At 45.1% G+C, this 27,169-nt stretch overlaps 3 protein-coding genes across 5 annotated transcripts; 2 read left to right on the forward strand and 1 right to left on the reverse strand.

Moving 5' to 3' along the window:
* The first annotated feature begins 53 nt into the window (after nucleotides 1-53).
* Nucleotides 54-4,145, forward strand: LOC108013474 (ATP-dependent RNA helicase DDX54). The gene is made up of 6 exons (XM_017079356.4): nucleotides 54-170; nucleotides 232-781; nucleotides 837-1,591; nucleotides 1,659-1,934; nucleotides 1,989-2,902; nucleotides 4,013-4,145. Exons 1-5 carry the CDS (start codon nucleotides 168-170, stop codon nucleotides 2,886-2,888), a joined length of 2,484 nt encoding a protein of 827 aa, XP_016934845.1. The 5' UTR covers nucleotides 54-167; the 3' UTR covers nucleotides 2,889-2,902; nucleotides 4,013-4,145.
* Nucleotides 4,146-6,598: 2,453 nt separating this feature from the next.
* fwd (phosphatidylinositol 4-kinase beta fwd) lies at nucleotides 6,599-26,102 on the forward strand. 2 transcript variants are annotated; one of them, XM_036814347.3, is made up of 12 exons: nucleotides 6,599-7,457; nucleotides 15,926-17,319; nucleotides 20,421-20,532; nucleotides 20,953-21,226; nucleotides 21,295-21,483; nucleotides 21,583-24,084; nucleotides 24,149-24,267; nucleotides 24,333-24,470; nucleotides 24,537-24,811; nucleotides 24,875-24,963; nucleotides 25,025-25,189; nucleotides 25,258-26,102. In XM_036814347.3, exons 2-12 carry the CDS (start codon nucleotides 16,220-16,222, stop codon nucleotides 25,443-25,445), a joined length of 5,151 nt encoding a protein of 1,716 aa, XP_036670242.3. In that variant the 5' UTR covers nucleotides 6,599-7,457; nucleotides 15,926-16,219; the 3' UTR covers nucleotides 25,446-26,102. The 2 variants fall into 2 exon arrangements, with proteins under 2 accessions (XP_036670242.3, XP_016934113.3); XM_017078624.4 differs by lacking the exons at nucleotides 6,599-7,457; nucleotides 15,926-17,319 and adding an exon at nucleotides 20,060-20,302.
* On the reverse strand, nucleotides 8,977-10,424 carry ddbt (deadbeat). Of its 2 annotated transcripts, none has more exons than XM_017078625.4 (3): nucleotides 9,684-10,424; nucleotides 9,457-9,630; nucleotides 8,977-9,376 (listed from the first exon to the last, which is right to left on the reverse strand). In XM_017078625.4, the coding sequence occupies exons 1-2, from the start codon at nucleotides 9,885-9,887 to the stop codon at nucleotides 9,481-9,483; spliced, it is 354 nt and encodes a 117-aa protein (XP_016934114.1). In that variant the 5' UTR covers nucleotides 9,888-10,424; the 3' UTR covers nucleotides 8,977-9,376; nucleotides 9,457-9,480. The 2 variants fall into 2 exon arrangements, with proteins under 2 accessions (XP_016934114.1, XP_016934115.1); XM_017078626.4 differs by having other exon boundaries at nucleotides 8,977-9,394.
* Nucleotides 26,103-27,169: the final 1,067 nt, after the last annotated feature.

Here is a 27,169-nt window from a genome sequence, read left to right on the forward strand (position 1 = left end):
TATGAATAAATTATTTGAAAGGGAAAGCAAGCAGTGTCGCAGTAAGGCGTTAGTGTAATAATCGATAGGTATAAGGAAAAATGTCGAAGTTGCCTAATTTCTAAAAATATCGATATATCGAAAAACAAACGACACTGCACGTGTTTTCTTAGTCAAAACAAAAGAAAATGGTAAGAAAACAAGAATATAATATTGCTTCGAACAAATATAAAAATTAATACTAATTGACAGCGCAAAAAGCAAGCAGATGAAATACCCGGGTTTCCCTCGCTGGACAACGAGGGCGGCTCCGGTGGCCGGGGCGACGACATTCTCAAGTCGAAGCCCAAATCCAAGAAGAGCGGTGGCTTCCAGTCGATGGGTCTCGGTTTTGAGCTTATCAAGGGAATAACCAAGCGGGGATACAAGGTGCCGACTCCCATCCAGCGGAAGACGATTCCCTTGATTCTGGAGGGTCGCGATGTGGTGGCCATGGCCAAAACGGGATCCGGCAAGACGGCCTGCTTCCTCATTCCCCTCTTCGAAAAGTTGCAGCGGCGAGAGCCCACAAAGGGCGCCCGTGCCCTGATATTGTCCCCCACGCGCGAGCTGGCGGTGCAAACGTACAAGTTCATCAAGGAGCTGGGCCGCTTTATGGAGCTTAAGACTATTTTGGTGCTGGGAGGCGACTCAATGGACTCACAGTTCTCGGCCATACACACGTGCCCCGACGTTATTGTAGCCACGCCAGGTCGTTTTCTGCATTTGTGTGTGGAAATGGACTTAAAGCTTAATTCCATAGGTAAGGTTACATTTGCAAGACTTCAAAGCAAGGACTAATGCCATTGGTTTCACAGAGTATGTGGTGTTTGATGAAGCCGATCGACTCTTCGAGATGGGCTTCGGCGAGCAGCTTAACGAAACGCTGCACAGATTGCCGTCCTCCCGTCAGATGGTCATGTTTTCGGCCACGCTGCCAAAACTTTTGGTAGACTTCGCCCGCGCAGGACTGAACGACCCAGTCCTTATTCGCTTAGATGTCGAGTCCAAACTCCCGGACGCACTCGGTCTGAAGTTTCTTTATTGCCGACCGGACGACCGCTACACAGCTCTTGTGGTTCTTCTTAAATACGTGATTCCGGTGGAGTCGCAAACCGTGGTGTTTGCTGGTACACAGCATCATGTGGAACTGATTTCGTACATCCTCACAGAGGCTGGCATCTCTAATGCCTCTGTCTACTCTAGCCTGGACCCGGCTGCTCGAAAAATAAACACCGCTAAATTTGTGAACAAGAAGGTTTCCGTGTTAATCGTCACAGACGTAGCAGCGCGCGGAATCGACATTCCCAGTCTTGACTTTGTTGTGAACCTGCATTTTCCGGGTAAACCGAAGCTGTTTGTGCACCGTGTGGGTCGTTGCGCAAGAGCTGGTCGTACAGGGACCGCATACTCTATATTTTCTACAGACGACACAGCCCATCTACTGGATCTGCACTTGTTCTTAAACCGGCCGTTTAACATAAACGACAGCTCGGCATTGGGAACCATTCCGCAAGATTTACTCGAGGAAGAGCATCTCACAGTGACCGATATAAAAAGGAGCCACCACATTGTAAGTACAAAATTTAATTAAGAGGCGATCTCTGTTAAATTGTAAACGATTAATCTACTTTTTGCAGGCTGGAGTATTGCGCACCAGCGAAAACGCTTACAAAAAATACTTGAGTTCCCGACCAGTAGCATCCACTGATGCCAATGCACGCGTAAAGAAAATTAAGTTCTTTGCGCTGAAACCGCTGGAGGATTTTTATACAGCTGCCCCCGTTCTCGAACAAGCTGCTAAGGTTAACGGACAATCGACAGAATCGCAGGCAAAGGTGGCTGCAGACGAGCGCAAGTTGCAAGAGGAGAAGCACGATATTCTGGTCAAAATGCGCAGTTTCCGACCAGGTGGGGTAAGTTGATTGCCGTTTTTATGAAAGAAGTTTTCTAATTGGTGACCTTCTCAGACCGTTTTTGAACTTAACACCACACAAAAGTCTACTCAATTTGTTGTAATGAAGGAAAAGCGTAATCAGCATGCGGAAGTGATTCAAAAGTTCAGGCAGCAGCGCGCAGACGAGGACATCGACGAAGCGAAGAAAAACGCCGAAGAGCAAAGTCCAAGTTTAGCCAGAATGCCAACTGCCGACGAGGAAGCCATTAGCAATACATTTGATAGGGTCGTTGCTCCCAAGAGGCTCCAAAATATGGACGCCCTTTATAAGGATAAGCCAAAAAAAAAGAAGCGTAAAACAAACAGCAAAGACGAGGAGCACTATGTGCCTTATCAGTCAGCGGATAAGCACACAGAGGATGGCCTGGCCATCAACACCTTTGAGCGACAGGCCCAGAATGCCGAGTTTTCTGTGTCGGACCGCAATTCATCCCAGGACATAAAACACAAGCCAGGGCTTAAGAAGTGGGATCGTATCAAGAAAAAAATGGTATCAGTACAAGACCCTCGAGCCAACAAAATTCGTACCGAGTCCGGTGCATGGATTCCTGCCTCCTTCAAAACAGGTCGTTATACTGAGTGGAAAGAAAAGTCCAAGATTGAGGACCAGCTGCAGCGTGAAAATGCAGGCAGTGACGACGACAACGCCAAGCCTCTAAGCCATGCCCAGCGCTACCCAATTAGTCGTCATGCCCGGCACAACGTAAAGTTGGAACTTAAGAAACGTCTGACAGGAAACGACAAGGAGATGCGGCGCCCCGAGCAGATTGTCAAGTCGCGCATGCGATTAGAGTTCATTAAAAAGCGGAACGAAGAGAACGCCGAGCGAAAATCCCAGAACCGCAAGCGTAGCATGCGGAAAACTCAGCGTCCAAAAACTCAATCAACTGGTGGGTTGAGGAAAAGGAAGTAGGACGATACACAAAGGTTAGTAGAATGGCAACACATTGAGGGTATTTGGTTACGGATTGTTTGGAAATACTTAAGTCATTTGAGTCATCTTGCTGAGATCTTCCTTTACTTAACTTTTCGAGAATAAAATTGTTACATGCCCAAGCCTAAATGAGCAGCAGCTAAAAACTGTAAACAACTTTTTGGTATATATTGTGTGATTTTCAGACCAATTGTCGATCCGATCCATGTCTGTCAAGCAAACCCATTAGCGTTCTTTCAAACGTCGCTTCCGTTCGACTTTTGGTGGTTGCCGAATTGAAAGACAAAGTCAATGCATAGGCGTTGGGTATTTGTCAATTTTTGGTTTTAAATTTATCAAGTGTTTCAAGTGGATGGGATGCACACAGGATATAAATCCCATGAAATGCTTATTTGGAAGCCCTTGAACACGCATATGTCCTCCCCTGATGGTTTCCCAAAGTATTATAGAGAATTTTAAAAATTAGGAGACTCACAAGCTTGTTTTATTCAGTTGTAAATAGTTGACCACCCTCTTAGACCGTTTGCCATCTGACTGGCCTCTTCTTAAAAGTGACCTAAATAGGACATGGCACAGTGAGACTGACCTATGTGCGTGCCGCGGATGTGTCACGGGGTGTGTTTACCACGTGCAGGGCGGATACCTTTGGTCTCGCAGGGCGCTCCCGTGTCGGATGACACGCACATCCATTGCGTGCCTTAAGCAAACACTGCACACCAGGAAATTGCCTTTGTTCAGCTGCGTGCGCACACCCAAAAATAAGAATAACTGGCTTCATTAATCCATTTTTTTTAGAGTTCGAAAAGATCTTTGAACTTTGTTGTGTGGCTGCGCACCTCCGCCAAAGCAGCAATAACAATAAACACATTGCTGCTGCTGCCGGCAGATGGTTGCACGTAATTGATTGTTATTAGAATCAATCACAAAAAATCAACTGATCTTTTGTTTCCTTTACCAAGGCTAGAAATAACACAGTTAGATACTGCGTACGCCAGTATATATACATATTTAGCTCTCATTTAAGGGGGAGTTTCACTTAGTCCACCTTTTATTGTTTACATCAACTGTTGTTGCGACAGAATTAATTTTTTTTTTATCCACAGAGATATTCGGCTGCCCATGAGAGTACAATAAATCGTCTCCCCCAAATGAAACATTGAGATCGACAGTTCCCCACTGGACTTGGATTTTAAAAGTGTTCTTATAAAAATACATGATTAAATGTGTGAAGTACGACATGTTTGATGTAGGACTGGGGAGAGATAAGAGAGTGCCGTCATGAGAAGGGATGAAGGAGTGCCATACACAATTTTTTATACAAAAGCGGAACACGAACTTTCATTGGACCGGAGCTGGTAACCTTCCCATTCAATGGTGTTCAGTTTTCCAAAAATACTCTGACACCGCATATGGTCCCCATCTACTACCTTGGGGTTCCCCATGGACCAGTTTTTATTCTAGCGCTGGCATGCAGTGCATTCTGTCGGTGTCTTTTAAACTGCAAAGCGGACCGAATGTGGAGAATGCCATATGTGCATAGGGCAGGATCTCCAATGCTTAACTGCTTCTGCCACTTCATTTTGCAGCTCGAGGGGTGCCTAAAATAGACCCAAGTTCCTTTCAGTTTCTTCAGTTTCTTGGAACTCGAACGTAATCCTCAAACTGGGCCCGAGTCTGCGTTAAAAATCAGATACCAATGCAGACGTTCTTAATTGCTCTTTTCACTAACTTATCCAATTTGTTCAGAGGTATATATTTTTCACTTGGCAGATACTTGAAGCGTGGTACTGGTGCCGGAATTCGTTACCGCTCTTGAATTGTCATAGATGAGGGTCCGTGCAAGGCAATGGTACACACGTTTACAATCTGAAATCATTTGTTGGCGCGAAGTCGCTTAGAGTGTGTGAAATTCTCCGTGCTCCCAGATCAACCTTCTCTGAACAAGTGTGTAAGACATATATTATTTTCGTTTATTCGATTAGTTCGTTACGATTGTGTTCACACTAAAAACATTGCTCATATATTATTAGCAATAATTATAGCCGAGACTTTCTTGAGGTATGTACATCTTCGACTCGGTTAAAATTCCTTAACAATAACATAACTTGGCCTGTGGATAGATAAGGGAATTTTATACCATTCCCCATTCTCCGTGGATGGGTTATCGTTTCATTTTTTTTACTATTTCGTTCTTTCTTTAATCAGCTTCTAGTCCTTAGGCGCTCCTTTTGTCGATGTGTAAGGTTTTGGATTTTTAAAAGCGGATTGCAATATAGTTTATATGGTCGAACATGTATTGATCATGATTTAAAATGTATTGAAAGTACAGTTATCTACTCAACAAATACTGAGTATACAAAATAGCCACAGATTGATAGAACTCGCAAGACAAAAGGCCAATTTAAGGGGTCCGCCCTCAACCACAGCAAGCGCAGGGGGATGAGATGGAGAGAATAACCAGAGCTGTGCGTCCGCATCCCATGACAGACATATGTATCTTGTTGACGATTACAATTTAAAATTTACAACTTACATCCACTTGCAGCGACCAATTTAAAGATTCTTGAACTCACGCAAGCCGGGCTGTAGCTCTCCGGTTTGAAGGGTCTAATCTACGCCTGGAGATCTCAATCTATGCTCATGTGTGCCTTCAAAGAACTGGGTCTGCTATGATGTTTGTTTGTGTTGTCTTATTTGGGCCGCTCAGACAATTGCACAATTTACTAAAGAATGCGTATAAACGCCACTTAAAAACGCATTATTCAATTTATGCCGTCCTCGACATGCAAAAGAAAGCGACGCGGTTGAAACTCCATCGTTAGAGAGTAGGGTATATACATATATTTGGCCAGAGCCCATTAAACACTTAAAGTCATCTCCCAAGTCCACTGCGAGATCAGATTCGATTTAGAAAATGCTTAATCTATCATCAATGTTGTCTATCTTGTAAACAACTCATTTCTGCTCTACTCATTGCATTTATTAAGAATGATCCGTTTACTTTACACAAGACTAAAGATATCTTCGACAAATGATATCCAATTTTAGTGATTCTACAGATTTGAATTCAAGATTTCATTATAACTCAGTCAATCAAAAGATATGAACATTTATGTACGAGCATTCGTACCTAGTTCCTAGGGGTGATGGCTATAATATTAATATTTTCGCCTAAGGGAAATAAGAATCTGAAATCCAATCTCATAAGCATATTAATGCTAGAAGCACAAAAGTATTTGGAGATTAATGGTAGACTCCCCTTATGACAAGTTTTTCTTCGCCTTTAAGTTCAACCATTTTGCGTGGCGAATCAGGTTGCCACAACAAAAACAATTAGGGAAGGCACACAAATCAATCGATAGGTGTGTGTAGGCGCTATGTCTCCAACGGTCTATACAAATTGTTGGGAGGATGACTCGGCTAATCAAGCGAAAACATCTCCCAACATTTTAGTGTGGGCGCTCACCAAAATTGTAGTATATTTTTGGTATTATGCGCGGTATATACTGAAATATACCAACGTTATTTAAAATATGGTATCACTAACATTTCGCGAGAGTGACACGGCTAAGATAGCTAGGACATCCACCACACTTTTGGTTGGAACGTTTGACAGTTATCGATTGGATTTGTGCCGTCTCTAATATCGCCAAAAAATCGATGTATCGAGCATCACTTCGCTGGGCAACGCGTCAATCGAAAAAAAAACTCGATTGCCTTGGACGTGTGGACGGTTGGTCGTCGCGTAAATTGTTTGCAGCTAAATACAAAGAAAGCAGAAGAAAAAGATAACCCAGTTTTCCAGTGCCGCTGCAGTGCATCACGAGAGCGTAAACACGCGTCAAATAGGCGGTGCTACGCCCGATAACATCCTTGTATGTTAATAGTGTATACACACTATGGGCGCGTCTCTTTTTGTTCATTCGTGTGTGTGTGTCTGACGTCTCTTCGTCTGTGTCTGTGTCTTGCCCTCGGCCAAAGTAATTGCACAGCTTATTTATATTCAAGATTCAAAACCCGCGACTGGCGGGGAATCAAGCAGTAGCAGTGTGCTGGTAAAATATTGAAACAAGTGTCGTCGAATTGTGATTTCTCGTCGGTTACATTTTCGCACGCACACAGCCAGCGGTGCTCTGAAACACACTCGCACACAAGCAAAACGAGATTTTGCAAGTCGCGTACGCCCGTAGTGTAGTTGTGTTGGTGCTAGTGCTGGTGCTTGTGCAACTACAAAATCCAATTGCTTATTGCTGGGCATAACTGGTACCCTGTACCCCAAACGCCAAATCCACCCAGCAAGTAGGCGACAATAAGGTGTCGCAGTGGCGCCTCCTCTTTTCCACCTGCCCCAGCGTCCGTGACTGTGTGTCAGTCGTGGTGATAATAATAGGAATTCCTACTCTCCGCTGCTCGTGGGTTTCAACGCGAAAAGCCACAAGTGAAAGTGGCAGACCCTACTTATCTGCGCTAATTGGCATCGGCATCAAGTCTTCGATACCCAGTGGATTACATCGCTCGCCTGCTCCGTCGACTGAACATCAGGAAACTGTGAGTATTTCTCTTTTAGGAGTGAATTACTGAAAACGAATACTATTTCTGACGCGTGACACGGAATAAACAACCATTTCGGACGTAAATGACAGCGAAACCGCCTTTGTTACTTGTGTACCGGGCACGATCTTCTTTCCGCTCTGCCCAAGCACTCGCCCAATCTGACTGGGTGCAGCTAAAAAAGTAAAGAATCTGACATTTGGGCAAGGTGGACTGGTTCCCGCGATGTAGCTAAAACAACTAGGTGTATCTGCACTTTCGTGCATTTGGCATTTTTGGGGAGAGTCGTTTGATCCCTCGGGCTTTCTCAGCAGTTCATTGACTTGCGGCGCCCGACTTGTTGAGCAGGTGAAGTGCACACAAATCCCATCGATAAGCTTCCAGACCAGCTTAAATTGCAAGACTGCGCTCTGCATTCTGCGCTCACTGCAAGGCAGTCGTGGTGCCCAATGCTTTTGAGTCGTTGAACCCTTCGCAGAACAGCGGGCCAAACCAATGCCAGTGCGTGGCCACGCCGAGAGCGAGTGCGAATAGCAAAGTGTAAACAAGTTCGGAAAACAAACGGAAACAAAGAGTGGAGCAGACAGTGGACCCCGTTGTTTCCCCCGTATGCTTCCTGGGCTTGGCTTCGATTCGGGGCTCTCCGAACTGCGCTCGTTTTCGTTTCGCGCGGCATTGGGAACGTGTTCCCAGATACCTCAGATAACTTCTCGCCCGTATCGCAAACCACCGGAGGGGCTTCCAACGGGAGCTGATTTTATGTGGAGCAACAATTGTAACCAGTCCGGGGGACTACAGCGAGAAAGGAGGGAGAAAAGCAGCTGGGGGACAGGGCAATTAAGGTGTAATTACTCTTTCGAGTGGCGATAACTGTGACATAAGCGCTGCAACCGCCGCTGTCAATTTACCTGCCGCATGGCCGCTGCCGCAGGTTGCGCCGGCAGACGCTTGCCAAATAGTTGAGTTTGCTAGCCACGGCATGCGGAGGGGTCCGAGGGGAAACATCCGAAACGGGAATTCGTTTCAGAGCAAAAGGCAACCAGTTTGGATAGGTTTCCGATCACTAATCATTGCAAATGCTTCGCGGATTCAGGTTCGTCAGTGCAAACTGAAAACTAGTTGAGGTCGAAGCGAGGCATTTAGTGCCACTATTTTTGTTTCTCCATTTGCTTTAGTGGCTGCTGTGTTTCCCTGCAAGCGGAAATTAAAATTGATAAATAATTTATTGACAAACAAAACTCGACTTGGATAAAATACAGTCTACGATAAGGGTGTTTTTCCACTATCTGTCTTGTTGTGTGCACATGCTTGGAGCATCTATATCCTTGTTGTAGCTAATCACCCATGGTGCATACATTAGGTTAAAAGGTTTGGGTTGATCCGATATAATTCTGTTCAGTTCGCATGGCAATATCGCTTTGACAGAGACAGTCAGCAGCTGAAGACTGGTTGGACCTTGATTTGATGGAAGGGTGACGTAATTAATGCGAAAAAAAGCATTTTGTATTTGAAATTAATCTATACATTTATTTAACTGACAAATCCACGATAATTGAAGAATACTTCGAGCAAATAGACAACAGCAAATGCCAAAAGGTCTGAAAAAGAGCATAGCGTTAACATTTCAGGGAAGCGCACTTGAAATGCTCCTCTTCACCGGGCCAAATGCAACAGAGTCCAAAGGCAGTGAAAAGAGAGAAAGTGATTTCAGAGTATGTGTTTACATATATCCAGCATCCCACGCGACAGAGTTTTGATTACGCAAGATAATATGTTAAAGCAAGCTGGTTTCCAGAGGGCAAGTAGGATTTTTGGTCGATCTCCACGTTATGTTTGCATGACCAGCTTGTTACTAGTAGAGGACGTCGCTGTCACTGCGTCAAAGAATCACCGGAATGGGAAGGTGCTAATGTGGACTAAAAAGAGAGGAAAAGCTGTTGGGCATTTCACGGATTTGACGGTGTTTCTTTGTTGAGCTTCGGGTAAACAAACGCACCAACTTCCAGATGTTCAGATCTCTCTACTTGGGTCTGCGGCGGCGCGTCGAAGGACGCTTGTCGTAGATCGGGCGTCGCACTGCAGTACCTCTTTTTTGACCATTCAGACTACGGCGCAGCAATCGTCGCTGCCGAGTAGTCCTTCGCTTGCGAGCCACACGGGCCAGAATGCGCTGGAGGATTGGAGGCAAGTGAGCTGTAGGTGGGGTATAGCTTACTGTCTTACTTCTGGCTCGAACAACCTCTTTTTGGCATCGCTCAGCGTGTTCCAATGGACGAGGCCCACCTGGAGTAAGCGGCGCAGATCGTAGCTGCGAAAGAACTTCCGCTTCAGGTAACGGAGGAAATTGAGGTAGGGCAGCGGGGCGACCAGATCCGGGTCGTCCACGATCTCAGCGGCACGGATTATTTTCGGTTTGGGGGGCGCCATAGAGCGTGTTCCAGGACCACTTGGATAAACTGAAGAAACGGCTTCTTGAACCAATCACACAGTACTATCCATACAAATAAACCCAGCTGCTCTGTCATGACTAATGTGGAGAGAGTTCTGTTAGGAAGTCAAGGCTGCTTAGATTTTCCTAAGCGAATGCCTATTTCCTGACGCAGTGCCCCGTCAAAAGTAAAGGCGGGTCACAAACAGAAGCCGAGCGGACTAAATTATCAATATCATCACCGAAATCTCGGTGGATGCTCACACTGAAGCTAAAATGGCTGCGCCCCTATATAGACACAATATCAGCTCACGACGCCCACAAATTCATCACGACTTGTATATTTAAAGTCCGAAGCGCGACTGTTTCCATCCTCTCTGTTTCTGCGTCTGTCGCCCTCGCCAGCGATGATCATTTATTCATGCCCGACTGAATGGGATCTGCTTTGAAACCCACTGATAAGGCACTTTATGCATTCCGGTCAAAGTCCGTGCAGTGTGTTCACGCATTTTGAGACGCAAACAATTGTATTTTTAGGCATTCAAAAGGGTACATGACAGTCGGAAGCGATTTATTTCTGTCCAAGATTCTTATGTCGTGAGTAAATCTCTTCCGCAGGGATCTTTATTATTGGGTCTATGTTATTTTTGTAGTTCCTTTTTTTTTTTACTCTGCGTGCGCAAATTGCACAATTATGTGCGGAGGAACTTTGATGAGTTATGAATTACACGATTATGGGCCATCACTTTCCCTGAGTGCAGAACTTTCGATAGTCGTAAACGTTGTAAGGGGCTATAATAGTTTTAATTACTTTCAATTTTCAACCAAAAGAAATATCTACTCAAGTGATTGATGTGGAATAGAGTGGAACGATGGAGTGAGCTATGTGAGCCCTGCTTTTACCTCCGGCCCTAAGCCACCCAACAGTTGTGTAACCAAACTTTCCCCAGCCGAAGATGAGAAACTGCCATTAGGCTTTTCCTCGTGCATTTCGACTGACTCGCTGTCCACTCCCTAATGCAGCGCTAAGTTAATGTTGTGTGACAATGCCCGTGTTAATGGATTCGGCTTGTTTCTGAACCCTTGCTGCAGCTGCTGTCGAAGAGCTTGAGGCTCGCGGGAAAGCTTAATCTTTAAGCGATCAAATAAGAAAGGTGAGTTATAAGAAAATTGTGATAGATTCACATTGTGGCAAATACTTGCTGACGGCTCCTAACCGCCGAGACGTACAACTATTCAAGCTCGCCTCGTTACAATTCGCAACTCAACTGAAAGTTTTTCTCAAACAAGCTTTACTTGTAGTTTGGGCCAAGGCAAGTGGATTTGCTCAATTAGATATATTAATTAACTGATTTCGGAGACATGATTACCAGTTCACAACGAAAAGACAGCGCTTGGTTGTCGGTGTGTGCGACAGTACTTCGCACTTACGCTTGAAGTAAACATAACTTAATAATTTGTTTCTGTTGGCTAACAATAGCGGAGATAAGTAACTAGTATCACCAAAGGTAAGACTTTTTTCTGTGAATTGATTTTGAATTTCTGTACTGATTGTCCGATATGCAGCCATTTTATTTGGGGCTTGACCGTAGACTTAACGCTTGTTCACCTTGGGTGCTGATGAACGGACTTGAACTCTGTTGAACGGAGTTAATTCAGCTCCCAGATATTTTTGGAAGTCGGGACGCAATTTGCATGATGTTTTGCCTTGGCCGTTCTCAATTTGATTTTGGTGAACTGGATCAGTAGTGTTCTACAACCGCTTTGATCATACTTTAAGTATTTTGATAAAGTTACTCAACTAGGTACATGCGAGCGCTTGTGTTTACTTTCTTGTCAGTCTGATTGTGCTGACCTTGATAGCAGCGTTCAAGTAAGCAGGCATATATCTTTCGCGAGAGTCTGCTTAAACAGTAGAAAAGTATCTGCGTATTTGTCTGCGTCTAACTGCCATGTTTCGAGCAATTTGCGGTTTATTAACCGCACAGAAACGGTGAAACTTAAGATTCACTATTGCAACTGTATCTCTTGCTACTTCTGCGATTCGGATCCCTGTGACTGCAGACTTGGAGATGCAGAGAGAGAGGTAGATCGAATGATTACAGAAGGATTTAAATACTAATGTTTCAAAGTCTTTTTTTAATCAGCTTTTTCCTTAAACGCAATATTTTTTTACGTTGCATACTAAGAGGAAAATCTTTTTTTTTTTTGCTGAAAACAGCGATTGAATTGGACGGCTGTACCACAGCTGCATTTGATGATCTACGTCGCGTGCTTCCTGCAAAAATGGAACACGGTTGGTAGATGAGAAACAAAAACTCAACAACCATCTTGCCGATTTTCGAGTTCATATTCCACATGTTGGTTGCCACTTTGCAAATTGGGAATGGTATACATAAGTCAAACGACCTTCACTTTGAGAAAGTGTTAAGAAATGAACCGCTGGATCGTAGAGTTGGGCGAAACATTTACAGTTATTCATCACCTAACATGCTGTTGCGTCGATTATGGTTTCTTGAATTTTAAGCGATTGCGTTTGCTTTTGTCCCGAAGGCATTTGGCTCCCAACAATAACTGCAAACTAACAGGTGGAGCCTATGCCAATATTTTGCACCATTAATTCCTTTTCATGCCGTATTTTTAGCCTTAAATCCAAAACTTATTAGCTTTACAATAAATTTGTTATCCCAGCAGGCGACCACGCCCTGCGCCTGCGCTTCTGAGCTCTGGAGCCAGAAAATGGTTTTAAAGAGAGTTCTCTGGCCATTGAGCCGGTATCTGTATATACTCGAAATGCATTCGAGCGCGGGAAGAGTCGTGTGGTCTTTTTAAAGCATATGTATGGGTGGGCGTGCAATTAAGGTGATCCCTGCTGTGCGTCCGCTGCCAAAATGAATGAATGAATGCAGCCCAAAACAACTCAACTAAAATCAAGATAAGTAGAACATAAAGTAAAAATTGATTATTATGTTAAATTGTGGGGTGGAGTTTTGGGATTTGTAGGGAACGCAGCCACGACGTTGGAGCATGAAATTGCGAACATTCCGGCTGGCTCAATTTTCTCATGGAAACTTGCAGGCTCCCAGAACAAGAATCCATTAAAAGATCTGCTGCAGCTGCAGAAATTGAAAGTTTTCAATTTTGCAGTTCAAGCATCAGCACCGCAGTTAGCATTGAAAGGTCTTCTGTTGCCCCAAAGTTCGTTGACAGCTCTCAGTTAAGATGCCCCGTGCTCTTTGAGTTGGTCAAACGAAAACTGGGCATTTCGCAAAGCTGCCCAATCGCTGGAGCAGCACAGCTGTGCACCGAGGAGCTGATTCCAACTGCTTGCGCAAGCCGCAGCTGCTAGGCTTCGCTATCGGAGTCGGTGAACGGAATGGCTGAAAAAGAGCTGGGGGAAACCGAGCACACTACTGCACAATACATTCGTTGAGTAGCCGTGTGTAATTGAGCCGCAAGGCTAGATAGCAGTTATCTTCTTTGTGAGCTTTCATCTTGTAGGTCGTTTCAGAGAGCGAACTGCCGCTTCCACCTGGTGCATTCATTTAGTTCGAGAAATTAGACGAATCTTGAAGATGAAGTTGTGTATATTTTTATTTGTTTACCGTTCTATCGATTTAACTGTCTAGTCATTGCACTGAAGCAAATTTCTGATCATTCTTATTTTTAAAATGCTTCCCAGCAAGGTGGCTGCTTTTAATCTTTTGTAAACCACGAGTGTGACACTCACTTCCGTCCAAACAAAAGCTGCGATGGGGACTATGTAGAATAGAAATTTAAATTATTGTTTCAAACATAATTTTTTGTTTCCCGCTGAATTGTGCCTAATTGCTGGCTTAATTTTCTCCTTATACAATTCCTGCGTTCACTGGAGTCCAATGTGACTATTTCCCTTTCCCCAGATGATGGAAAACTCGTTTGTCCCCATCGTGTACAAAGAGATGCGAGCTCTGATTGATTGCCGGCTGTGGTTGGCGGAATACCTCGCTTTCCACATGCGTGTCCTCCGCCAGAGACAACTTTGAACCGACGCATAATTTCACAAGGGAAAATCCAATCTCGCGTAGTAAAAATCGGATAAAATCAATATGTTTTTAGTTGAGTTTTAAAGAAACGTTTTAGTTCGTTCAAAATCAGTAACCGATACGCAAATTTTTTCTATAGGTCCCCTTAGCAAATTTTTCTAACATGTGGACTTTGTTTTTACTTAATTTGTGCCACAAGGCACTTCAAACGGCATGTAAAAAAAACAGTTTCTACATTTGCCAGCTTTAAAAGAGCACATTCCGAGAGTGTGGGGCTTTATGCGCGAAATACTGCCCTGAACGATGAACTGCGTGTTAGTGTCTCAACACAGTCAGACATGCATGAATCCAAAGGTGCCAGTTGGAATGCTCAGGTCGAATGGCTGCATATTGGCCGCTTTATAGAGTACAGCGGAACGTGGCCGACCGACGAAGACCGAACCGAACGCAGGCCAGAACATTTGTAGGATTGTGTAATGCCACCGTAAAAAGTCAAAGCATGTATAAAACCTGTTTGCAGCCAAAAATGTTTGTTGATCTGCTTCGGATTGCCATCAAACGAGACATGGTGAGAGAAACTACCACGGCAAGTGCCTACCTCTCTAAGTTGTAATTTAAGATAAATTAAGGGACTTCCCACAATCTTATGCGGTTACGGTAAGAAATTCAATCACCCTGTGTCAAGTGGAGTCACCTTACAGGGTTACTCGGCATTCTTCCGTTCTTCTTGGACAGTTTATGTGGGCTAAGCAGTGGATTTCAAAATGAATGTTCTTATCGGGCCTCTTAAAAATCAGTGGAACCCGTATCGAGCAAGGATTTCAATGGTGTAAGCCGCTTTAGTTTTCATTTATGTGGACAAATTTAAATTGTGGTGGCTTCCAGCCATTTTTATCCAATGATTCGCTTGTCCAAAACACCTATCGCTAAACTGCGAGAATGTTTCGTTGTCCATCCAACTAGGAGTGCCTGCCGTTTATGTACGTGTTGCTTCTTTAAGGAATGACGCACGAGCTGAAAAAGGGGCGCAACAAGAAAACCGTGCCTACTCCCTACCGTGCCTAATAAGATTTTCACTTAAATGAATTGCAGTCAAGTCTTAGAGTTGTAATGGTATATTCTGGGCCATTATTTTTATTTATTTACTAATCGCAAAGGGCCACATCACCTAATTCAATATATTCGTTGATATAGAAGAACCGTTAAGGCCAGCACCCGTTTTCGGGTAATGTGCAGTGAGCCCACTGCTGATGGGCTAAGACGTAATTGGGGTCAGGTCACACACTCATGAAATTTGAATGTCTCAATAAAAGCTGTACATCCTAGTATGCTGGGCAATGAGGCCGATTAAGATAAGAGTACAAAGCCGAAGAGCAGCGCAGAAGGGGGCAGAAGGAGGGTTTCGTTCCGCACACTTTTCATAAAGCTCCCACGTTCTATTGGACACTTTCGGACAGCTCGAAAACCAAGGGAAACCGTGCTAAATGTCAATAGTTTAAAGAAAAATTCCTCATGGTTTGTTCGTGACAAATTGAGTAAATGGGTCAAGGAGTGCACAACTATTCTCAGCCAACACATTTTAAAAGGCAATGGCCCATCTTCTTCACTTGCCAATGTCGTGATATTCAGACTGATTTCGATATATACTCAAATTTAACATTTTTATTTCTTGCTGCTCTCGATGGCCAAAAATACTTATACCAGCATGGTTCTATCTAAGTTTGTACATGTGTTCAGAATTATATAAAAATTAACTTGCTGTTGCAGATACTAGTTGTTATTCGGAGAAGCACCAAAGACATTCTTTTCGCGTCCTTGACTAAACGTACTCATTGAGTTTTTTTTTGTTTAAACTTTAAAGTAAGGCAATACGTGCGGATTTAAGAAGCTGAGTATATTTACTTCGTACAGATTCTGAATATTGTATGGTGGTTTTTTATGAGCGTGGAAGGCGAGGGTATTCAATTGATCGAAAATTACTAATTGACACCAATTTTTGTTTATCTTTCCAGCGCGTCGACAGGCAAGCAGCGCCTGCAGCTACGACAATAACAAAGGCCGCTGTGATATGAGGGCCACACGCTTCGCGACGATGAGCGGAGGTGACAGGGCGGATAGCTGAAAAGTCGACCTATGACTCAGAACGACATTATTCACTCGCAAGCCCATAGCCGAGCAATGGAACACGAAAGCAATCCCAAGGTTGTGCCACAAAAAACTGCGTATATAGCCATTTAATAAGAGTCAATAACCGAATAACGCCAAAAGTTATACCCTGCCTACACCCTCCCCACATCAAAATCAAAATGAACTCCGTCATATCTGCATTTAAGGGGAAAAAAAATAGCGCAGCGAATTGCAATTCGCCTACAAGCTCTGCAAACGGCACTGCCCCCGGAGAGAGCAAACAGAACCACGGCGGAGGACTCGTCGGCGTGGGCATCAGCATAGCCAGCGTGGGCGGCGGCGTGGCCAAGAAAAAGCCGGTGGCCCAGAGCAGTGGTTACCAGTACTTGCGTCACATACGCGAGATCGAGACTGCTAACAAGCTCCTTTCTCCCGTCGTAGTTGTGGCGGAGGAAAGGCCAGCCGGCAAGGCCTGTACCGCCCCGGCAGTGGCGACAATGGCCGCCGGTGTCGATGTGGTGGACCACTGTCTGCCTGCAACGGTTCGATTGTCCAATGCCGAAGCGCTCTCCGACTTCAACATGAACGGAAAGACTGTCGGAGGCGTGGGCCCATCTACTGCAGTTGGCAACAACGCGAACCTGGAGGTGGCCGACACCTGGATTTGTCCTGCGACGACGGACGACGAAGACATCTCCGAGCACTCGACCGCCGCCTGCACCAGCACCAGTAGCTCCAGCGAACACAGCAACAGTACAGTGGTGCATAGTCCAACGGTCGTGGATAGCACCTTTGCCTCCGTGTCCGCATCGGCTAGCCATCCAAGTCCCAGCATAAGTCTGCACAGCTCCTCCTCCGCCACCTGCGGGATGAGTAGCCCGCATAGCCAGTCGTCGCTCGCCATAACCTGTGAGCCGCACTCCACCTCCACCACTACGATGTCCTCGGTGGAATCAGACTTGGGCAACGGAAACGGAAATAACATCCCCGCCTTCTTAATGGTCGCCCCGGTCACGTTGCCTATTGGAGGCCAGATGCAGATGGCCACGGGCCTGCCAGGAGCCAGCTCGGCTGCCAGTACGCCCAAACATTCGCGCTACTCCAAGCCCCGTCTCAGCCTGAGCCGAGTGTTTAATCACTCCATGCCATCTGTGCATGGCCGCGCCAATCTCAGTGTGGCGCAGTCTATAGACGGAGGCCCAGGTGCTTCCACGGGAAGTGCTGCGATTCCACCGAAACGTATTTCCACACACCAAAGAAACTTAAGTTTGGATTTCAGGTGAGTCCAATTCAGTGTGTGTCATTAAAGGGTATGCAATGCCACATACTTTTTATTTACCTGCCTGAATGGGCGACGAAAGGCCTTTAACTTAGTTGGCGCACGCAAACCGATTTCAGAGTCTCCCAATCTCCAAGCAATCCTATTGGATGATACCCTCGTCAGCCAAGAGACAAGCGTTTTAGACCCATCTTCTATCGGGATTCGTTGCACTCAGTCCCACATACGTCACAACGCTGGCTCATTGAGTTGTCGAGCTTGATAAAGCCACTAAGCTCAACCGCGACCTTCCGTTTGTCGGGTACACAGAATTTCATCAGATTTCCATTAAACTTTAGTGGCTTTGTTGGATCGTTTATTTATTTGGGTCTCTCTGCGCCCGCTCTTAGAGGCCCAATGTGGCACTCGACCTGAAACAGCACATGAAAATGTAATCTTTAAAATAATACACTGCCTATACATTTTGCCTGTGGAATTTCGCTTAAAGCTACAGAACGCGCACTTGAGTCGCACTGTGTCGGTGGGGGCCCATAGAATCAGACTTTGCGAAGAAATCAGCAATGTGTACCGAGCGCTTTTTCCATTTCTCATGTTAAATGCAGTAAATAAACAAGTTGACAGCTTTGCACACATGCAAAGGCAGAAAATTGAGGATGCAACCTTGTAGTTGCAGCGGTGTAGCTTTGCATACGCGTCCAGTTCGGATAGATCAGATAATCGAGTTGCTCAATTAGTATTCCTAGTTTACGGACTCTTGCTGGTCCCCAACCTAACTCAATGGAAGTGCTCTTAAGACTTGTAGGGGGAGTAGAATAAGCGTTTCGCACGTCATCTGGACTATAGATTGAATTGCAAGTAAACAGGTGCGGGCACTCAAGTTATTAGTTTAACGTTTAGCATAAAATTGACATAAAGACCACAATTGTCAATTAACTTTGCTCTTGTCTAACGCCGCCACTCAAAGCTCTCCATAGGGCTAAAGAATGCTTGTCTAAACCCCAGTTGAACTGTTCAAAAGCTATTGCTGATGTCTGCTGGGCCGTGTGTATGTACACGAGTTGTGCCTGCAGATGACTTGCCACACCCTGTCCTTGTTGAGTGCGTGCGCCGGCAAAACGCTCCTGTGCGGCTGTACGGATGTGGAGCTGGCCCACCCCATAGCACCTTGGCTTAGGCGATCCCTTCCGACTGCCTGGGGCAACATTTGCGCTCTCGCCCTCGTGCCGCCAGTTCTTGCAGCTTTTTCCCCCACTGATTTAATTTCGTTAGTTTTCCCTTCCTTCAGTCGCTCCCATAATTACTTATTCTTGGCATTTTTAAACTTTTACTCAACGTCCGGACCTAACCTATGTTCTGTTCAGGGGCACTTAATAAAAACGTGGGGAAGTACCAGTAGCAAATATCAAATCAAAAGGAACTCCGGAACTCTTACTTTTTCTGCACTTTAGCGGAAGTCTTGGCCAGTTTTTGGAAGAGTAGTTGCAATTGCAATCGCTTGGCCATTGGTTCCGCACAGAAAAGCGATGAAAACTGTGCTATTGATAACACTTAATTCAAACCAGAAATGATGAATAGGTAAAAAGCTGGTGCGCAAACACGGGCGCTTGGTCAACAAACTTAACGAGACATTTGCACTCATAATCCGAATGTTTAGATGAACTAAGGGCCTGCACGAGTCGTTGACCTCCGTAGACAGCAGTGTGATGGGAATAGTTTCCACAAACCCTGCCCAACCAGCATTTCCTTTGATAGCGGTAAGGGGTTCGTTTAACAACTTCGAAAAAAATGAGGGACCCAACTCCCTACCAGCGGCCTTCAACCAAGTTTCGAATTGTACTTACGTAAATCACACTACGTGATGGGCGGACAATAAGCGGGCAGGGCCCATCAACACCCAGACGAAGGCAAGCCCCTGGGCGCGTGAAGGCGGGAGTGTCGAAAGCTTGGCAAATGAATGCAAATGCGTAAATAATTGACACAACGAGACAACTAATGTGGCTTGGTATGCTTGGAATTCGCTTAGCTCACCAGTCGAGTTCAAGCCGAGTCAAGCCTTGGTTGCAATCTCAACGTCGGAGACACCTACAACAAAAATAGGCAGCCCGTCAGCGGTACGGCCATCGCAGGCAGATTGGAGAACGACAATCGACCCGCATGCGAAATGGGATGGCGCAAATATTGGCAAGGCACCAGCCAGTCGATCACACTAGGAGTCCCGGTCTCAGGCATGGTCACCGAATGCCAGTGGTCCGTCTATCAGCACCAGGAAGCATCCGACTCAAATTCCACCCATTTGACCAAAGTGATAATTCAGTGTCTGTTTGCCGTTGATTTGTTCAGTCAGAGATTGTTGAACCCGTGATAAGAGAGGGATGACGGGTGCAAAGCGCACCTAGTTCACCGCGGAAGGTCGCAACCCCGTCCGTCGAGAAATCCCGTAAGAGCATGGCAGGCCAGGCCGGTTATCCAACTTCCGCGCCGGCGATTGCTGTTCGCGTAATAGGTGTACCGCCAGAGATAAGGCTTGCTGGAAAATACCTAAGATAGGGACTATCATATCCACCCTCGCACCGCAACCTCTTGAGTGTTTGGGGCGGATCGCCGGAGCTTTCGACTACGTCATCGTCTCGACGTCTCGTACTCGGACTCGCCGCGAGCTTTGGCTCAAGCAAGCTTAGACAGCGACCAGCTGTCAACAAAGGCCCCCGAAAGCTGCTCGATTAGTCAGCCATTGTGGGCCGAGCACTCGCATAGCTTTTCGTCGTCGACTCTCAGTTCTTGCCCTCCGCCAACCCCTATATACCTCCCTATATCCATTTCGCAGTGTTTTTGGGCTTCTTTCTTGTTCAACGCGCATTGTCCCCATCCGTATCTGTTTTCCTGTATTTTGCTAATTTAATTTGAAGGGAATCGCTGCCTAGCCAGGTTTTAACGTCCAGTCGAATCGGTCGGAGCGATATGATAACTGCGACGTAGAGACCGAGTGAGTTTTCAGTGTGTGTGCCCGAGTGCTTTGGCATTTCCAAACATGTTTTTATTACCGCAACAGATGCATTGATTTTTACACATTCTAATGCGAGTTCTCTCTGCTCTCCTTGCAGATCCATGGGCATACTGCTGCCGCCCGTCTCGCAGGTAACCAATACTCGCATTAATCATACGCAGCATCACCGCAATCGCAGCCTCGACAGCGCCCTGCAACGCATTCCAGAGGTGAGTAGTGGTACCAGTGCCTAATCGAGGCAATTAGCTCTCCCCAAACCGAAGACCCACCTGCACCGCACTAACCTTGTTGGCCGCGGATGCACATACGAACACTCAAAACACATACCCGCAGTGAAAGCAGTAAAACCTGGAAAGTTTCTAAGTCTATTTAAGCGTGTGGCTGTGTGTGACGAGCTGTTTATTTATATTTTATCGTCGCGTTGCTGGCATTGTTATTCACTTTTGCACTTACCCTAGTGCTAAATATTTGTGTACTCTTTCCGTTATCGAGACAAGGTAAAGAGCCGCTCGTCCCGCCCATGCCAGCTCTAACATATAACAATGACTAGGTTCCATTGTCCTCAGCTCCGCTAAAGACAATCCACAATCACAATAGTGATCTACGAAAATCTCTTATTTGACAACCAGGTCGAAGTGTCATCTCCAAATGCCGAGAGCGAAAACACGTTCTGTTCCCCGTCCATTCTCGGTGCAAATATGTGCTCGAAGATTGCCACGACAGCTGCTAGTGTAACGGCAGCCCTGTCCCCTCCAGCCACGCCCACGCCGGCCCTGATGTCTGTGACGACTCCGACGGCGTCCTTATCAACGACTACAGCCACGAAGGGAATCTTGTCACATCCAGTGCCGAAGCATCAACAATCGATTTGTCTGACAGCCGCTTGCAGGTCCAGTGCCGTCGGTAGGATCCCGATCTAATTCCTGAGGACTTTCAGTTACTTATAAACTTAATTACATTTTCAATTGCAGTGGAGTCCTGCCCAACGCTGCGGGTTCGGCCCAAGTCAAGCGAATCAGTTGCGGCCAATAGGCATGAGATGATCGCGGCTATCGTCAGCGTCGCCGGCAACGGCGGTAGCAGCAGCAACAACAGCTGCAGCAGCGCGGGCAGCAGTAAGAAGCGAGAGGATCTCACCAGTCTCGGATCGGATGACTCTGGTAAGTGCGAGAGAACTGTCCGGTCGATCAATCGTGCCTTTTGCTTTTCTGTATAATCATGTGAGAAACCCTTCATTCCTACACTAATCCTACCTGCAGGCATCATCTGTGGCTCAGAGTCGGACCAAATATCTCTGAATCGCATATGCCACTCACATGAATCGCTCGATTCGGGTGAAATGGATGCGGACGCCGAAGCGGATGGCGATGCAGAGGAGGAGTGCGTTGACCTAATGGAAACCACGTCTATAGACGAGGAGTACAACTTAATGCATCCGGACCAACTCTGCTTTTATCCCCCACACGGTGCTTCCACCGAATCGGACTGTCGCACCCTGCGTCCATCTCGGAAACAGAAGCGTCAGCAACAGCGGGGCCTGGAGCAAGCTAATGTAGTTTCCCAAAACCAGCACAATAATGGAGACCCAGTGGATGCAGGTGTTGACGCCCGAACACGATACCGTGTTATGAACATGTCCCAGGCAGCTATCAATGTTGAACTCGGCGCGGCTCCTAATGAAATCGAACCATTGGCTTACGACAAGAAATCTAACCAAGGTCCGATAGTGGAGGCAAATTCCTTGCTAACACCATGTTCTGCAGTAGCGACGCCAGTAACGCCAGCCACGCCGTTAGCAATTCCAACGCCGATTGCAACTCCCACGCCAACGGAGAGCACAAAGAATGACCAAGTTCTATTTAAAAATTTCTTTGGGGCCACCAAGAACGCCATCTTTCGCACGGCACAGAGCATTATCGAAAACCATGAAAAAAAGAACGCGGCCAAGCAAAAGGAGCAGCCCGATCACTCGGCAGCCTTGGCCTTAGTAAGTTCGCCAAGTGGAGGCGCCACTTCGCCACAGGACCAGATCAAGTCTCCCACGGACATTTCTAAAAAAAAAGAATTTTTCAGTTTGCTAACTTCGAGTTCCAGCAAAAAGGCCGCCGCTGCTGCAGCTGCGGCTGCTGCGAGCTCAGCTGCCAACACACCTGTCGCCACGCCAACGGAATCACAAGCGGTATCGGCGGATTCAAAGCTCCAACAGATTACTGAACCTTCTGCCGACTCCAAGGTAAATGAGCGGACACTCAACTTACGCCTCCCTGGAGCAGATATTGAAGCTTATGAGGGAGAACTTGCAAAATGTTCATCAATGAACTCGCTACACAAACTTAAGCTCCCTGTTCCCGGTGTCGTCAAATACTTTATCAGTGAAAGAGCGCCCGTGTCGGACTTGCTACAGAAGCCAGAAAAAGGGCAAAGCGGCCTTTTGCGTTTCTTTGAGTCCCCAGTCTTTAACATACATTTCGCTGTCCATTACCTATTTTACTCGAAGGAACCAGGAGTGCTCAGCTTTATAGGCAATAAAATCTTCAGTTTTCCTGACCAGGAGGTTGATCTGTACATACCGCAACTGATAGTCATGTACATTCAGATGGATGAACTAGCCGAGGTTCTGGATCCTTATTTGACCATTCGGTGTCGAAAGTCAGTGGACTTTTCGCTCAAGTGTTTGTGGCTCTTGGAGGCCTACAACTACCAAGTGGACTCGCTGGGAAACTCGCACAGCAGCTCCCGAAAATGTAAGCTGGCGCTCATGAAGGAAATATTCTCCAAAAAGGAGCTCAAACAGGCTCAGAATGACCTCAAGTCTGGAGGCATAGGAGACCCGAGGTCCATAGTAGCCTTCGCCAAGAAGACACACCACCGCTCACAGTCGGATGCCACTGTGCTGCTAGCCGACTCTCGCTCGCCTCACATACTAAGTATATCTCACCGAATGTACCAACAACCACCCTACACTACCCAAACACTTCCCACCACACCCGCTAAACTGTGCCTGGGAGACTTAACCTCAGGCCACGCCTTCGATAATGGCTGTACCTGCTTTGAGACGGTGAGAGGCCAAGTAAATGGACTGCTGGGGCAGAGGACGCTATGCAGCTGTGGAGCTCCGAAGACGGCGCCGCAGAAAGAGTTTATGAAGGCATTGATGAACGTGGGTAAAAATCTTACTTCATGGCCTTCGAAAGCAGAGAAGACTTCAGCCCTGCGGATGTCCCTCAACTTAATCAACAAGAACCTACCTGCAAGAGTCTGGCTTCCTCTCTACTCGGACATACCGCACCATGTCGTTCGCATTACGGAGGAAAAGACCGCCGTACTCAATTCAAAAGACAAAACCCCGTACATCATATACGTAGAAGTGGTCGAAATTCCTGACATATACACTTCTCCCCTGATACCGAAGATGATGCCTTCGCTGCGACATACGAAGAGCGAAGAGCACTTGGAGGGGTCCTGCCTGAACTCGCACCAGCACCTGAGCTGTAGCCGTACTTCCAGCTGCAGCAGTAGTCAGCAGGGAACAAGCTGGCGAAGAAAAAAAGGTGCAGAAGGCGATGGTGGCTGCGGCGACGCTGGCCCACACAACTGCTGCGGGAACGCACATTCGCTGGGTGGACTTCAGCTCCAAGAGGATGACGTGTGGTCGCAGGAAGAGGACGAGATCACGGCGCAGTACCTTAACATGCGGAAAGTGAGCGAACGAGACACGATCTCACAAATGTCACTAGAGTCTTGCGATTCGCGGGACCAAGGTAAGGGGACATAAAAAAATTAATCAAAGGAGTCACTAAGCAATCCATCGGATTTTTTTAACAGGTCCACCAATTGTCTTCAATATTGGAGACGTACGCTTGCGCCACTGCAGCAACTTGAGCTGCGAGAATACTAAATCCTTTAGCAACGACCCAGAAGATCCGTCGGCAGCGGCTCTAAAGGTTTGTACATATTATGTTCATTTAATTATTGTGAACATAATCAAATTTATTATCGCTTCCTTTAGGAACCATGGCACGAAAAGGAAATGCTCATTCGCGAGTCTTCGCCATACGGTCATCTATCAAACTGGCGGCTGCTTTCCGCCATTGTCAAGTGTGGCGATGATTTACGACAGGAACTTATGGCTACCCAACTTTTAGAGGTAGGATCAATTTTTATAGACCAATAAGAATTCGTCCAGATTCTTGACGCAAGTAATATTTTGCAGATGTTTAAAATTATATGGCAAGAAGAACAAGTGGACCTTTGGGTACGTCCGTACAAAATAGTCTGCCTGTCGAATGACAGTGGCCTTATTGAGCCCATACTCAACACCGTCTCCCTGCATCAAATTAAAAAGAACTCCAACAAATCATTGAAAGACTATTTTATCGATGAGTACGGCCCACCCACCGGGGAAAGTTTTCGGCGCGCACAGAAGAATTTCGTGCAAAGCTGTGCCGCTTACTGTCTAATTTCATATTTGCTGCAAGTCAAGGATAGGTAACACTGAATCTTTTCTGTCGTTGAACGTTTTTTTACTTACATATTTTCTATTATATTAAGGCATAATGGCAACATACTCTTCCATTCGGATGGGCACATCATACACATTGACTTCGGATTTATTTTAAGTATATCTCCAAAGAACTTGGGTAGGTATTGTGCCAAACTTATGCGCTTCGCTTATCTTATTTTGTAATTGGGCTTTTACAGGTTTCGAACAATCGCCCTTTAAGCTTACGCCAGAATTTGTTGAAGTCATGGGAGGCACCAGCTCTGAGCACTGGCGTGAATTTAATAGGCTCTTGTTGGTTGGAATGATGTCTGCCCGAAAGCATATGGATCGTATTATAAACTTTGTGGAAATCATGCGTAGCAGTAAGTTTCGAAGCAAAACGACTCAAAATATGTACAGTTCATTTTATAACACCATTCCTTTTTCGCAGATGCTCATTTGCCATGCTTTAAGAATGGTTGCTCTGGAACTGTACAGAATCTCCGAAAACGCTTTCATATGAATTTAACCGAACAAGAAATGGAACGAAAAGTTGAGCAGCTTGTACAGGACTCGTTGAAGAGTTTGTCAACCAAACTGTACGATGGTTATCAGTACTATACGAATGGCATATTGTGAGAACGGTTTTTTATGAAGATCTAAGTGGGTAATCATAAGAAGCATATTGATAATGCCAAGCTGGTAACCAAAACAATGGACTGACTTTTTTGTAAAGGAATTATTGTATATTATATAATATGTAATTATCAGCGACAAAAAAACAAAAAGAATGAAATTGTACCAAACCTAAATCTGTTATCGTAGCTTAAATCGTTCGTTGTATGCGTTTGCATTGTTGAATTATCATAATGTGTATGTTGTCTAGCTTATAAGAAAAAAGTGTAAATGTTTTGAATGTAATTTTAGTTTGTTTGAGTAAAGTCGCGAGTGTCAGTCTGTTATTCCATTTTGAAATTCATAATTTACTACTTGTACATATATACACATTTTCAATAACCAAGCTAACATTTCGATAACTTGTTTGGTTGCTACGCTTATATATTCATCCTTTACCTACATTTTATACTTTTGTAATTCACGAGAATATCTTTAAAATTATCTAATTCCAATTTTACGACTTAAGTGTAAAGTTAAATGCCACTTTGCTGCAGATTAAAATACAGCAATATAATCTTTAAGGCCTTCAATTTAATTATTAAACAAATTTACATAATTTTAAAATGGATATGCCACGAGTACATACAGAAATAAATAAAAAGCTTAAATCGCCGTCAACTATGTATTTGCCTATTTAACCAATTATAAAACTAAAATAAATCCTAATGATTTTTTAACTTAATATATTTCTAAGCTATTGCGCTAAAGATGGGAAATCAAAGCATACGAAACAGTACTAAAACAAATAGCTAGGCACTGAAAGTGAACAATTTTGAGTTTGTAAAAAAGTGAGCAGCACTTGAAATATTACATACTGGTGTAATTTAACTTTGGTTGCACGCAAACATTAGCTACAAGTATTTGAAAATGTAAATGAATCTTTCTACAATTTATTAAATAATGCAACTAAAATAAATGCGCATATTGATATATAACATAACGTCTTTTTAGTGTTTTTTAATGTTTGTAAAACTATTAAAACACCTGGGTTTGATAGGTAAAATAAATGGTAGGTAAAAGACAAAATTTACTGAAAAAATTCGAATTCGAAACGCACGCGTGACAAACATACAGACATACATAAGGGTCGAATTATAGTCAAATTCGAGTTCCGGAGGTTTGACTAACGGAGACAGAATTGTATAAAATAAAGGCACTAACGTGTTACGCCAGAGAGTTTGTTTCGAGTTAGGGAATGTATTAAATTAGGTTTGCTGGTCTAACCATTTCTTCAAAACATGACAAAAAAAAGTCTAAGACACATTATCAAAGTGCTTTTACAAAAGACACACAATGTCGCCATTCAAATATTTTCTAGCTTTTTTAAGCTATATTTATTCTGGCTATTTTTAGAGATTTTTTATGGCTGGTAACGTTGTTGGCAACAATCGATAGTTTCGCGCGTCCTTTTGCCAATCGAAAAACGAAAGAAAGAAGTGAAAGTTAAAGCCCGGATTGTTGTTACATCAAAACCAAAATTGAATAATAAGGAGTTTACCACCCCGTGGCCGTGTTGTTGCCCATCTAGAAGACCGGTTACGGGCCAGACCAAACCATTAAATCTAAGATAACGTTGAGGCTTCGCCCATTTTTAGGTTTCGCCATCTTTCCGCCGTGCTCCGAGTAAAAGAGTTACAGCCTTTTTGCACAGAATATTGTTCCCGAAGAGCACTTCTTCTTGAAGT

The sequence above is a fragment of the Drosophila suzukii genome, chromosome 3 (assembly GCF_043229965.1).
Source record: "Drosophila suzukii chromosome 3, CBGP_Dsuzu_IsoJpt1.0, whole genome shotgun sequence".
NCBI classification, from domain to species: domain Eukaryota; kingdom Metazoa; phylum Arthropoda; class Insecta; order Diptera; family Drosophilidae; genus Drosophila; species Drosophila suzukii.

Excerpts from the sequence above, each read along its gene's own strand:
- LOC108013474 (XM_017079356.4), top strand. Across the intron at positions 782-836 it reads CTTAAAGCTTAATTCCATAG|AGTATGTGGTGTTTGATGAA; the intron begins GTAAGGTTACAT and ends TTGGTTTCACAG. Across the intron at positions 1,592-1,658 it reads TAAAAAGGAGCCACCACATT|GCTGGAGTATTGCGCACCAG; the intron begins GTAAGTACAAAA and ends TACTTTTTGCAG.
- ddbt (XM_017078625.4), bottom strand. The coding sequence starts at position 9,887 with ATGGCGCCCCCCAAACCGAAAATAATCCGTGCCGCTGAGATCGTGGAC. Across the intron at positions 9,631-9,683 it reads AGAGGTTGTTCGAGCCAGAA|CGCATTCTGGCCCGTGTGGC; the intron begins GTAAGACAGTAA and ends CCAATCCTCCAG.
- fwd (XM_036814347.3), top strand. The coding sequence starts at position 16,220 with ATGAACTCCGTCATATCTGCATTTAAGGGGAAAAAAAATAGCGCAGCG. Across the intron at positions 24,085-24,148 it reads TTGCGATTCGCGGGACCAAG|GTCCACCAATTGTCTTCAAT; the intron begins GTAAGGGGACAT and ends TTTTTTTAACAG. Across the intron at positions 24,812-24,874 it reads TTGCTGCAAGTCAAGGATAG|GCATAATGGCAACATACTCT; the intron begins GTAACACTGAAT and ends TATTATATTAAG.